General features: G+C 44.9%; 1 protein-coding gene across 1 annotated transcript in view; it reads right to left on the bottom strand.

The window, feature by feature from the left end:
- Positions 1–12995, bottom strand: part of cacna1g (calcium channel, voltage-dependent, T type, alpha 1G subunit) — a 372735-nt gene that overhangs the window by 101070 nt on the left and 258670 nt on the right. Inside the window, exon 24 of the mRNA XM_085963330.1 lies at positions 4405–4494. Coding sequence (XP_085819456.1) covers positions 4405–4494 — 90 coding nt within the window. The remainder of the gene's footprint in view (positions 1–4404; positions 4495–12995) is intronic.

The following is a 12995-nucleotide window of genomic DNA, read 5'->3' as shown; positions in this document are numbered from 1 at the left end:
CATTGGGAATGGCGATGCCTGTAACACTGGGAATGGTGATGTCTGTAACACTGGGAATGGTGATGTCTGTATCACTGGGAATGGTGATGCCTGTACCATTGGGAATGGTGATTCCTGTAACACTGGGAATGGTGATGTCTGTACCACTGGGAATGGTGATGCCTGTAACACTGGGAATGGTGATGTCTGTAACACTGGGAATGGTGATGCCTGTACCACTGGGAATGGTGATGTCTGTACCACTGGGAATGGTGATGCCTGTACCACTGGGAATGGTGATGCCTGTAACACTGGGAATGGTGATGCCTGTACCACTGGGAATGGTGATGCCTGTACCATTGGGAATGGTGATGCCTGTAACACTGGGAACGGTGATGTCTGTACCACTGGGAATGGTGATGTTTGTACCACTGGGAATGGCGATGCCTGTAACACTGGGAATGGTGATGTCTGTACCACTGGCAATGGTGATGCCTGTAACACAGGGAATGGTGATGTCTGTAACACTGGGAATGGTGGTGCCTGTACCATTGGGAATGGTGATGCCTGTACCATTGGGAATGGTGATGTCCGTACCACTGGGAATGGTGATGCCTGTACCACTGGGAATGGTGATGCCTGTAACACTGGGAATGGTGATGCCTGTACCACTGGGATTGGTGATGCCTGTACCATTGGGAATGGTGATGCCTGTACCATTGGGAATGGTGATGTCTGTACCACTGGGAATGGTGATGTCTGTACCACTGGGAATGGTGAAGCCTGTACCACTGGGAACGGTGATGCCTGTACCACTGGGAATGATGATGTCTGTACCACTGGGAATGGTGATGCCTGTACCACTGGGAATGGTGGTGCCTGTACCATTGGGAATGGCGATGCCTGTAACACTGGGAATGGTGATGTCTGTAACACTGGGAATGGTGATGTCTGTACCACTGGGAATGGTGATGCCTGTACCACTGGGAATGGTGATGCCTGTAACACTGGGAATGGTGATGCCTGTACCACTGGGAATGGTGATGCCTGTAACACTGGGAATGGTGATGCCTGTACCATTGGGAATGGTGATGCCTGTAACACTGGGAACGGTGATGCCTGTACCACTGGGAATGGTGATGCCTGTACCATTGGGAATGGTGATGCCTGTAACACTGGGAATGGTGATGCCTGTACCACTGGGAATGGTGATGCCTGTACCATTGGGAATGGTGATGCCTGTACCATTGGGAATGGTGATGCCTGTAACACTGGGAATGGTGATGCCTGTAACACTGGGAATGTTAATGCCAACATCTCTCAACCAACAATTCTAAAACAGATTATCTGGTCATTACCTCATTGCTGATTGTGGGAGCTTGCTGTGCACAAATTAGCTGCTGTGTTTCCTACATTGCAACAGCGACTACCCTTCAAAAGTACTTCATTGGCTGTAATGCGCTTTGGGACGTCCTGAGCTCGTGAATAGCCCTGTATAAATGTAAGTCTTTCTTTTCTATTGGGAATGTTAGTGCATCTATCATTGCAGTCAACATGCTTTTGGTACCACTCCACACAAGGTGGCAGCATCTTATTTTAGAAAGGTTACCATCACACCCAAATGGGTGGAAAGGCCCACTTAAATTTAAATATGGTGCAAAATGCTGCAGGAGTTCTCAAATGGTTAATGGATTGGCCTTGGATATCGGAACTCATGGAGACTGTGAGGAGCAGGCACAATAATATCACAATATAGGCACCATTTCTAGAAAGGGTTTGCAATTTCACACAGATCAATTCATAGAATCATAGAATGGTTACAGCATGGAAGAAGGCCATTTGGCCCGTCGAGCCAGTCCCACTCTCCCGCCCTTTTCCCGTATCCCTGCAACTTTTTTTCCTTCAGATACTTATCCAACTCCCTTTTGAAAGCAATGATTGAGTCTGCCTCCACCACCCTTTCAGGCAGTGCATTCCAGATCCTAACCACTCACTGTGTAAAAAAGTTTTTCCTCGTGTCGCCTTTGGTTCTTTTGCCAATCACCTTAAATCTGTCTCCTCTGGTTCTCCACCCCACTGCCAATGGGAACAGTTTCCCTCTATCTACTCTGTCTAGACCCCTTATGATTTGGAACACCTCTATCAAATCTCCTCTTAATCTTCTCTGCTCCAAGGAGAACAACCCCAGTTTCTCCAGTCTGTCCATGTAACTGAAGTCCCTCATTCCTGGAATCATTCTTGTAAATCTTTTCTGCACCCTCTCTAAGGCCTTCGCATCCTTCCTAAAGTGTGGTGCCCAGAATTGGACACAATACTCCAGTTGGGGCCGAACCAGTGTTTTATACAGGTTCATCATAATTTTCATGTTTTTGTACTCTATGGGCTCGAATTTCCCTGGGCCATGGAGGTGGGAATGGAGGCGTGTGGGGTGTTAAAATTGCAGAATTGGGGATCACGAACCCTTCCCACCCCCAACCCTCTTCCATGCCCATTTCACATGAGGCGGGTACCCGACCTGTGCTGGGAGCCGCCTCCCCGAGGCTTAAGGGGATTAGTGCCAATTAACTGCCTGTTAACAGGTAGTTAACAGGCAGTTTTTGGCCTAATCCCTATTTTTATCCCTGAAGTGTGGGCTTCCCGACGGCTCCAAACCACGCCAAGTTAGTGAGGCGGACCATCGGGCTGAAGGGGTTGGAGGGTTCGAGATGTCCGGTGTTCAGGTGAGTGATGGGTGCATGAGTGCAGAGGTAAGTGTGTTTGGTGTGTGTAAAGTGTTTAAATAAGTTTTACTTACCTTTACTTACTAATACAGGCTTCCTTCCTTCAGGTCTTGGGAGTCCCTCATCTCACCGGCACAGAAAGCAGAATGGCCGTGAGCTGTCAAAAATTGCAGCCTCTGCTTTCTGTTCTGCAGAGATCTCTAAATCAGCCTGAGAGGAAGGAATTAACTTAGAGTACAGACTGTCAGTGTTTGCCAGCTTCAAAGAGCTGTCAAATGCTGATATTTCATCTGTCAAAAGCTCTTGACAGATGAAATGTCAATCTGTGACGTCACCTGTTGCTGGGTGGCCCTTAATTGGCCTGCTGAGCCTGCTGGGCGAGCTCAACAAGGTCAATCAAAGGAAAATCGAGTGGGTTGGCCACAACTCGATGGAGGCGGGACTACAACCCCAAAAGTGGGAGTCCTGCCTCCTACTCGCCTCCATTGATAAATCCAGCCCTATGCCTCTATTCATGAAGCCCAGGATCCCATAAGCTTTTTTAACTGCTTTCTCAACCTGCCCTGCCACCTTCAACGATTTGTGCACATATACCCCCAGATCTCTTCGTTCATGCACCCACTTTAGGATTGTACCTTTTAGTTTATACTTCCTCTCCTCATTCTTTTTACCAAAATGTATCACTTCATACTTTTCTGCGTTAAACTTCATCTGCCACATGTCTGCCCATTCCACCAGCCTGTCTATGTCCTCTTGAAGTCTATCACTATCCTCCTCACTGTTCACTATACTTCCAAGTTTTGTGTCATTTGCAAATTTTGAAATTGTGCCCTGTACACCCACATCCAAGTCATTAATATATATCAAGAAAAGCAGTGGTCCGAAGAGCTCGAGCTCCTCCAGCTGACGGCAGCTCCTGCACACGTGGCTGTCCAGGACACGGGAAGCATCCTGGAGTTTCCTCATGGCACAGGATGCGCATTCCGCTGGACTGAGCTGCCCTGTCATGCCTTTATTTAATTGACTATTAACTCACTTTACAGAAACTTAAGACTAAGATGTATCTAATTCAAGTTATTAATATAATGTAGTATTAACAGTTACTAATTTAATATCGTATTAACAGTTACTAATTCAATATAGTATTAACAGTTACTAATTTAATATAGTATTAACAGTTACTAATTTAATATAGTATTAACAGTTACTAATTCAATATAGTATTAAGTTACTAATTTAATATCATATTAACAGTTACTAATTCAATATACTGTAGCATTAACAGTTACTAATTTAATATAGTATTAACAGTTACTAATTCAATATAGTATTAACAGTTACTAATTTAATATAGTATTAAGTTACTAATTTAATAGTATTAACAGTTACTAATTTAATATAGTATTAACAGTTACTAATTTAATATCATATTAACAGTTACTAATTCAATATACTGTAGCATTAACAGTTACTAATTTAATATAGTATTAACAGTTACTAATTTAATATAGTATTAACAGTTACTAATTCAATATAGTATTAACAGTTACTAATTCAATATACTGCAGTATTAACAGTTACTAATTTAATATAGTATTAACAGTTACTAATTTAATAGTATTAACAGTTACTAATTTAATATAGTATTAACAGTTACTAATTTAATATAGTATTAACAGTTACTAATCTCCAAGCTCCACATTACCTGTTGGTCCACTCCTACTGCATCCAAACCATCATACATAATGTCAACCCACCCATCCTTCGATGCGAGAACAAACAAGGACATCAGGGCCTGTTAGTAGGAGAAAATATCAGCTCATTAGATGTGGTAACATGTGATTAATCATATATTATGCAGGGGTGATCACTGAAATTGATTATTGACAGTGGAATTAATCACAGAGATATAAGCCTCACTCACTCTGACCCAGGACTGCACAGGTCAAAGGTGCTCCCTGCACTCCCTTTTGGTGTCAGTTGTGGCTCAGTTGGTAGCACTCTCGCCTCCGAGTCAGAAGGTTGTGGGTTCAAGTTCCACTCCAGAGACTTGAGCACATAAAACTAGGCTGACACTCCCAGTGCAGTGCTGAGGGAGTGCTGCACTGTCAGAGGTGCCATCTTTCGGATGAGATGTTAAACTGAGGCCCCGTCTGTTCTCTCAGGTGGACGTAAAAGATCCCGTGGTGCTATTTCGAAGAAGAGCAGGGGAGTTCTCCCCGGGTGTCCCGGCCAATATTTATCCCTCAATTAATATCACTAAAACAGATTATCTGGTCATTATCACATTGCTGTTTGTGGGAGCTCGCTGTGCGCAAATTGGCTGCCGCGTTTCCCGCATTACAACAGTGACTACACTCCAAAAAGTACTTCATTGGCTGTACAGCGCTTTTAGACGCCCGGTGGTCGTGAAAGGCGCTATATAAATGCAAGTCTTTCTTTCTTTCCAGCAAACACCTCTTGCCAAAACACCCACCACTGCAGCAGTGTAACATTTTCATTTCCAAGATTCAGTGCGTGCTAAATGTCAGAACAAAATTAACAATCGGATGCTAAGCGGTTCAGAATGTAGAACAGGCTAACAATGTGGACATCTAACGTAGAAGATTAGGCGGCAACTGAGTAGAATATGCTAAAGGAATGGGGGCAGTCGTGCCCCAATTTTTCATAGCTCATGAAATGCAGCGACAGCATTAGAGGATGGGAAAATAGCTGCTGATCTTCCAATTTCTCGAAAAAAGTCAGAAGCATGATCCAGGGAATTATTGACCTATTGGCTAAACATCTATAGTAGGTGGGGTGGCTATGTTAATAAAGGATGGAATCACTGCAATAGTGAGAAATGATATTCGGTCAAAGGATCAGGATAGTGAAACAGTTTGGGTGGAGATAAGGGATAATAAGGGGGAAAAGTCACTAGTGGGCGTAGTCTATAGGCCTCCTAACAGTTGCAACTCTGTTGGTCGGAGTATAAATCAGGAAATAGTTGGGGCTTGTAATAAGGGAACAGCTATAATCATGGGGGATTTTAACTTTCATATTGACTGGACAAATCAAATTGGGCAGGGCAGCCTTGAGGAAGAGTTCATAGAGTGCATTAGGGACGGGTTCCTTGAGCAGTATGTTACTGAGCCAACCAGGGGGCAGGCAATCTTAGATCTGGTCCTGTGTAATGAGACAGGATTAATAAAAAATGTCCTAGTAAAGGATCCCATTGGAATGAGTGACCATAACATGGTTGAATTCCAAATTCAGTTGGAGGGTGAGAGAGTTGGATCTCAAACCAGCGTACTAAGCTTAAATAAAGGAGACTATGAAGGTATGAGAGCAGAGTTGACTAAAGTGGACTGGGAAAATAGATTAACGTGTAAGACGGTACATAAGCAGTGGAGTACATTCAAGGAGATATTTCACAACTTTCAAGAAAAATATATTCCACTGAGGAAAAAGGGGCATAAAAGAAAAGACAGCCATCCGTGGCTAAGTAAAGTAATAAAGGATAGTATCCGACTGAAAACAAGGGCATATAAAGTAGCCAAATCTAGTGGGAGGATAGAAGATTGGAAAGCATTTAAAAGCCAGCAAAGAATAACTAAAAGATTAATTAAGAAATGGAAGATAGATTATGAAAGTAAACTAGCAAAAAAGATAAAAACAGATAGCAAGAGTTTCTACAGTTATATAAAAAGAAAAAGGGTGGCTAAAGTGAATGTTGGTCCCTTAGAGGACGAGACCGGGAAATTAGTGGTGGGGAACATGGAGATGGCAAAAACGCTGAACAAATATTTTGTATCAGTCTTTACAGTAGAGGACACTAAAAATATCCCAACACTGGACAAACAGGGGGCTATGGGGGGGAGGAGCTAAACACGATTAAAATCACTAAGGAGGTGGTACTCGGTAAGATAATGGGACTAAAGGCGGATAAATCCCCTGGACCTGATGGCTTACATCCTAGGGTCTTGAGAGAAGTAGGGATTGCGGATGCATTGGTGGTAATTTTCCAAAACTCCCTGGATTCAGGAAAGGTCCCAGCAGATTGGAAAACTGCTAATGTAATGCCCTTATTTAAAAAGGGAGGTAGACAAAAGGCTGGAAACTATAGACCAGTTAGCCTAACATCTGTGGTTGGTAAAATGTTGGAGTCTTTTATTAAGGAAGCAGTAACAGGACATTTGGATAAGCATAATTTAATCGGACAGAGTCAACATGGTTTTATGAAGGGGAAGTCATGTTTGACAAATTTGCTCAAATTCTTTGAGGACGTAACAAACAGGGTGGATAAAGGGGAACCAGTTGATGTGGTGTATTTGGACTTCCAAAAGGCATTTGACAAGGTGCCACACAAAAGGTTGCTGCACAAGATAAAAAATCACGGGATTGGGGGTAATATACTGGCATGGGTGGAAGATTGGCTATCTAACAAAAAACAGAGAGTTGGGATAAATGGTTCATTCTCGGGTTGGCAATCAGTAACGAGTGGTGTTCCGCAGGGGTCAGTGCTGGGACCCCAACTCTTTACAATCTATATTAACGATTTGGAGGAAGGGACCAAGTGCAACATATCCAAGTTTGCTGACGATACAAAGATGGGAGGGAAAGCAGTGAGTGAGGAGGACATAAAAAACCTGCAAAAGGACATAGACAGGCTAAGTGAGTGGGCAGAAATTTGGCAGATGGAAAACAATGTTGAAAAGTGTGAGGTTATGCACTTTGGCAGAAAAAATCAAAGAGCAAGTTATTATCTAAATGGAGAGAAACTGCAAAGTGCTACAGTACAAAGGGATCTGGGGGTCCTGGTGCAGGAAACATAGAAGTTTAGTATGCAGGTACAGCAGGTGATCAGGAAGGCCAATGGAATCTTGGCTTTTATTGCAAGGGGGATGGAGTATAAAAGCAGGGAAGTCTTGCTTCAGTTGTACAGGGTACTGGTGAGGCCACACCTGGAATACTGCGTACAGTTTTGGTTTCCATATTTAAGAAAAGATATACTTGCTCTCGAGGCAGTTCAGAGAAGGTTCACTCGGTTGATTCCGGAGGTGAGGGGGTTGATTTATGAGGAAAGGTTGAGTAGGTTGGGCCGCTACTCATTGGAATTCAGAAGAATGAGAGGCGATCTTATCGAAACATATAAGATTGTGAGGGGGCTTAATCAGGTAGATGCGGTGAGGATGTTTCCACTGATGGGTGAGACTAGAACTAGGGGGCATAATCTTAGAATAAGGGGCTGCCCTTTCAAAACTGAGATGAGGAGAAACTTCTTCACTCAGAGGGTAGTAAATCTATGGAATTTGCTGCCTCAGAGAACTGTGGAAGCTGCGACATTAAATAAATTTAAAACGGAGATAGACAGTTTCCTGGCTGATAAGGGAATTAGGGGTTACGGGGAGCGGGCAGGGAAGTGGACGTGAGCCTAGGTTCGGATCAGCCATGATCCTATTGAATGGCAGAGCAGGCCCGAGAGGCCGTATGGCCTACTCCTGCTCCTACTTCTTATGTTCTTATGAAAAACAGTGGATAATTCAGAATGAACGGGATAAACATAATGGCCCAGAAATTCGGGTCGGGGGCTTCCCGCGGGTGCAAGCCCCCGACCTGCACTTACCTTGCGCGCCGGCAGTTGAGCTGTAGGGTCCCGTGGAATTCCGCTCCGAGGCCTGGCCCAGCTGCCGGCGCGCAGTGCTTGCGTGTCCCAGGGGCATAGTTAGTGCGATGCGTCCCCTGGGATCACGTGGGCCATGGGCAGCCAATCGATGCAGGGAAAAGCCCATTCATAAGTAGTGACAGGAAGACCTGTCAAAACTTATAAATACTACGGCCCCAAAATAGTAGTAAACCTTCAAATAAATTTTAAAAAATCATCACACTTTTTAAATAAACTATAAATTACATTAAATAACTATTTTAAACAATAATTTAAATTTTTGAAAAAAATAATTTTATATTCAAACGGGGCTAAAACGAAACTTACCTTGCTTTAAAGTATTTAAAAATAATAAACCTGTGGAAAAAATGTTTTAATTTTAATTAATTGACCACTTACCTTTTAAAATGCAGGCCTTACGCCTGGTTTTTACATTTCTAAAATCTAAAGACTTACCTTTTTTTTTACAGGTTTTTCCGTGAGGGTAAGTTCAAAGCGCACACGCAGACTCCCGCGCGCACGCATTCGACTTCTGAACCCCTTCGTTCAGAGGAACGGAAGTGCCGGTTTCCCGCGCAGTGCATGGAAGAAACCGGCACTTCCATCGGGCCCACGCGCGAGTACCCCGTGCGTACTCACCCGTGGAGACCCGAATTTCTGGGCCATTAATTCTAACCCAAAGCCAAGTGCTGCCTAAGACATTTATTGTATGTCAGCTTGGCTCAATTGGTAGAACTCTCACTTCTGCATCAGTCCCGCACCAAGGTTGAGTGCATAATCGTGAGGCACTGTTGTTTGCCAGAGAGGCTGTCCTTTCAATGTGATGTTAAACTGAAGCCCAAACAAATGTTAAAGGTGCAACAAGGCAAAAGTAAGGAGTGTGATGGAATACTCTCCACTTGCCTGGATGAGTGCAGCTCCAACAACACTCAAGGAGCTCGACACCATACAGGACAAAGCAGCCCGCTTGATTGGCACCCCCTCTACCACCTTAAACATTCACTCCCTCCACCACCGGCGCATCGTGGCTGCAGTGTTTACCATCTACAAGATACACTGCAGCAACTCGCCAAGGCTTCTTCGGCAGCACCAACCAAACCCGCGACCTCTACCACCTAGAAGGACAAGGGCAGCAGACGCATGGGAACACCACCACCTCCAAGTTCCCCTCCAAGTCACACACCATCCTGACTGAGAAGTATATCGCCGATCCTTCATCGTCGCTGGGTCAAAATCCTGGAACTCCCTCCCTAACAGCACTGTGAGAGTACCTTCACCACACGGACTGCAGCAGTTCAAGAAGGCAGCTCACCACCACCTTCTCAAGGGCAATTAGGGATGGGCTATAAATGCTGGCCTTGCCAGTGATGCCCACATCCCATAAAAATGAATTAAAAAAACCAGCACTAAAGAAGAGCAAGAATTCTTCTAGTGTCTTGGTCAACGTTCTTCCCTCAATCAAAATGACCTCACAGCCGTTTGTCGGATGCTGCTGGTACACAATGGCAGGTGAGGGCGCAACAATGGCCGCTGCCTCTGTCTCCATAACAACAGTCACCGCATTCCAAAAGTAGTTTGTTGTGTTTTGATGCATTTGCACATGATACAGGGCTAAAAAATACAAACGGCATTATAAGCACCCTTTGAAGACAGAACATATGGGGGTGGATGTTATGGATCTTAATTTCTGGAAGGCACTTGAAAGGCTGCCGCACAACATTCCTTGCCTAAATTGAAAGCGTCTGGGATAAAAAATGCGGGTAACATATTGGATAATAAATGGACTCAATAATTGGAAAAAAGGGCACTGGTCCAAAGTAGCAAGCCTAGTTGGATATTTGTCATCAATAGAGTATCGCAGGATCAGTCTTGGGACCTGCTGTTTGCAATAACTGTGAATGATCTTGTGGTCATTAGTAGAACATCTAACTTTACAGATGATACCAAATTATGAAGGAAAGCACAATGTTTGGAGGACAGGAAATTAATGAAGACATAACGACAGGTAAATGAATCACGAACAGCACTTAATATTGAAAAGCGCTAAAACAACAAGAACACTACTAAACACAGTAAATAAGTAGCAAAGTATAATTAAATTAATTAAGTAATGAAAAGTCTTAAGTGCTACAGTTGACCAAACTCTGAAAGATAAGGCAAATACAGGAAACTTTGTGCTATCCGGCACCGACGGGACCGAGCTGTTGCCGTTCCCTCAAAACTGCCGGACACTCCAGCTCTAATGTTGAAGCATAGGGAGGTTTTCATCTCCGTATCTGACAACAAACACTGTTGCTTAGCAACAGCTTCTAAACACTCGGCTGCAGCTGCAAGCGTCTCTAGCTGAAGCTGTTGCTATAGCTACAGACCTTGCAGTGCTTGACTGGGAAAAAAAAAGCAACGAAAAGAAAAAAAACGGCTCCTGATTTTTGCCGGTGGCTCGAGCTTGCCGGACATTTAGCCTCCGGATAACACAAAGTTTCCTGTAAAATGTTGGAATACATCAGTAAATCTATAGAATATTAGACTGAGGAATTAATACCGACCCTGTGACTTGTAGTAAAATCAAATAGCTATAAAATCCATGCGGCCCACAATTTCCTAAGATGTGCTTCCATTGAGCGACATTTCCCAGAGGGAACACTGGATCAAGGAATCATCCCTCTGAAAGAAGGTGCGATTTTCTGGGTCCCATCCCCAGCACCAGAATTGCCTTGCACTTGTCCAGGGGATTACCTGGAGCACTTGCCTCGAACATTTAAACAGTTTGGGGGCAGCCCCTGGCAGGGCCTAGTGTCAGCCTAGATTTTGTGCTCAAACCTCTGGAGTGGGGCTTGAACCCACGACCTTCTGACCCAGAGGAGAGGGCGCTACCAACTGAGCCATGGCCGACACCTTATATGGATACTCAGACATACGAGGACTGTTAATGCGATGGTGGGCACCCTGTTATCATTGGGTGTGGAGATCTCAGGCCTACCACACACCTAGCACATCCTGCACAAACTGTGTGCAAGACTCATTATAGCCTCCACTCCCAATTATGCAAATAAAGGGGGTTGCGCTGTAATGTGGCTGATTAGTGTCCCAGACCCGTTAACAACAGGTTGCTGAAGAAGAGGCCTGCCTCAAAAATTTGATCCAGGCGGTTCTCTCCATCCTCGAGGATTGCCTTCTCTGACCAAAATCCCACTGCATTGTGGGAACCCCCCCCCCCCCCCCCCCCCGCCTAACTCCCAAAAATTGCCAGCACTTTGCAGATTCCTGACATCCTCGGACCCAGCCCCTCATGCCAGTCCCGGGGGCAGCAGGCACTACCTGCCGACACACCAGAGATATTTAAATGAGCTAGCCTTTGTGCGTAGGTGTGGCCGGTGCCCAGTGAGTGGTCCTGAAACTAGAAAGGCCAGGACTGCCCCGCAATCTCCCCACCGAGTTCGGAGAGCGCGCCTGCATAACATGCCTTTCCAATCCTCCCGTACCTGGGACACTAATCAGCCACATTACAGAGAGTCAGCTGTGGCTCAGTGGGTAGCACTCTCTAGGTGGGAGGGGCTAGGAGTGAGCAGGTGTTACTGGTTGCCTGATTGCTGCAGGGAGTTGGAGTGAGCTTGTAAAAAGTTGTTGGTGGTTTTTTTTTTTCAGGTTTTAGGGCCTTTTTGGTCCATAAACAGCAGCCAGATGGCTGCTGAGGGGTTCGGAGTGCCGGGCCCCTCAGAGGACAGTGTTCCCAAGATGAATTTAATCAGGGGAGAAACTGTGGTTGGAAGGGAAAGAAAAAGGCCCAAAGATTTGGGCCGGGACCCCAGGAGGTTTGGAAAAGAAAACACGGTGATGGTTCAGTGCGAGGATAAGGAGATACGAGCTTGGGATATTATCCAAGCGGTACATGAGGACTGTAGCGAGGGAAGCTGCTTTGCCTGCCGACCAAAGCCAAATGTTGGGTTCGAAGTGACGGTCAGCGGCCGAGAGGAGGTGGAAAGACTTTTACTCAGTTTGAAAGTTCGCGATAAGTTCTTGGAGGTATTTCTGTTATATTCAGAAGATGGCCATGGTGTGGAGATGCCGGAGTTGGACTGGGGTGGACAAATGTAAGAAGTCACACAACACCAGGTTATAGCCCAACAGCTTTATTTGAAATCACAAGCTTTCGGAGCGCTGCTCCTTCTTCAGGTGAAGTGGAGAAATGCATAAAGACACAGCTTATATAGTCAGAGAATCATGTCAGATGTTTACAGGTAACCTTTCCAACTGCCATTTATCACACCTCGGCAGAGAGATAATCACAGCAGTCAAAGGTGTGAATGGTGTCCAAACAGGTCAGTCAGGGAAACATTACATCAAAGAACAATGAGGCGGGGTCACAAGGGGTCAAATATTGCAGATGCTGGGGTCTGTATGAAAAACAAAAAAACAGACAAAAAACATTTTTTTTGGCTGGAAATCACAGCAGGTCCGGCCGCATCTGTGTAGAGAGAACAAGCCAATGTCGACTCGAGTCTGGATGACCCTGCATCAGGTGGGGTTACATGTAGCGTGACATGAACCCAAGATCTCGGTTGAGGCCGTCCTCATGGTTGCGGAACTTGGCTATCAGTTTCTGCTCGACGATTTTGCGTTGTCGTGTGTCGTGTGTCTCGAGGACGGCCTCA

This window comes from Somniosus microcephalus, chromosome 21, assembly GCF_052327205.1.
Source record: "Somniosus microcephalus isolate GS21.2 chromosome 21, FLI_Smic_1.0, whole genome shotgun sequence".
Taxonomy (NCBI): domain Eukaryota; kingdom Metazoa; phylum Chordata; class Chondrichthyes; order Squaliformes; family Somniosidae; genus Somniosus; species Somniosus microcephalus.
The sequence above is the reverse complement of the archived record's forward strand: the minus strand, read 5'-3'. Positions and strand labels throughout refer to the sequence as shown.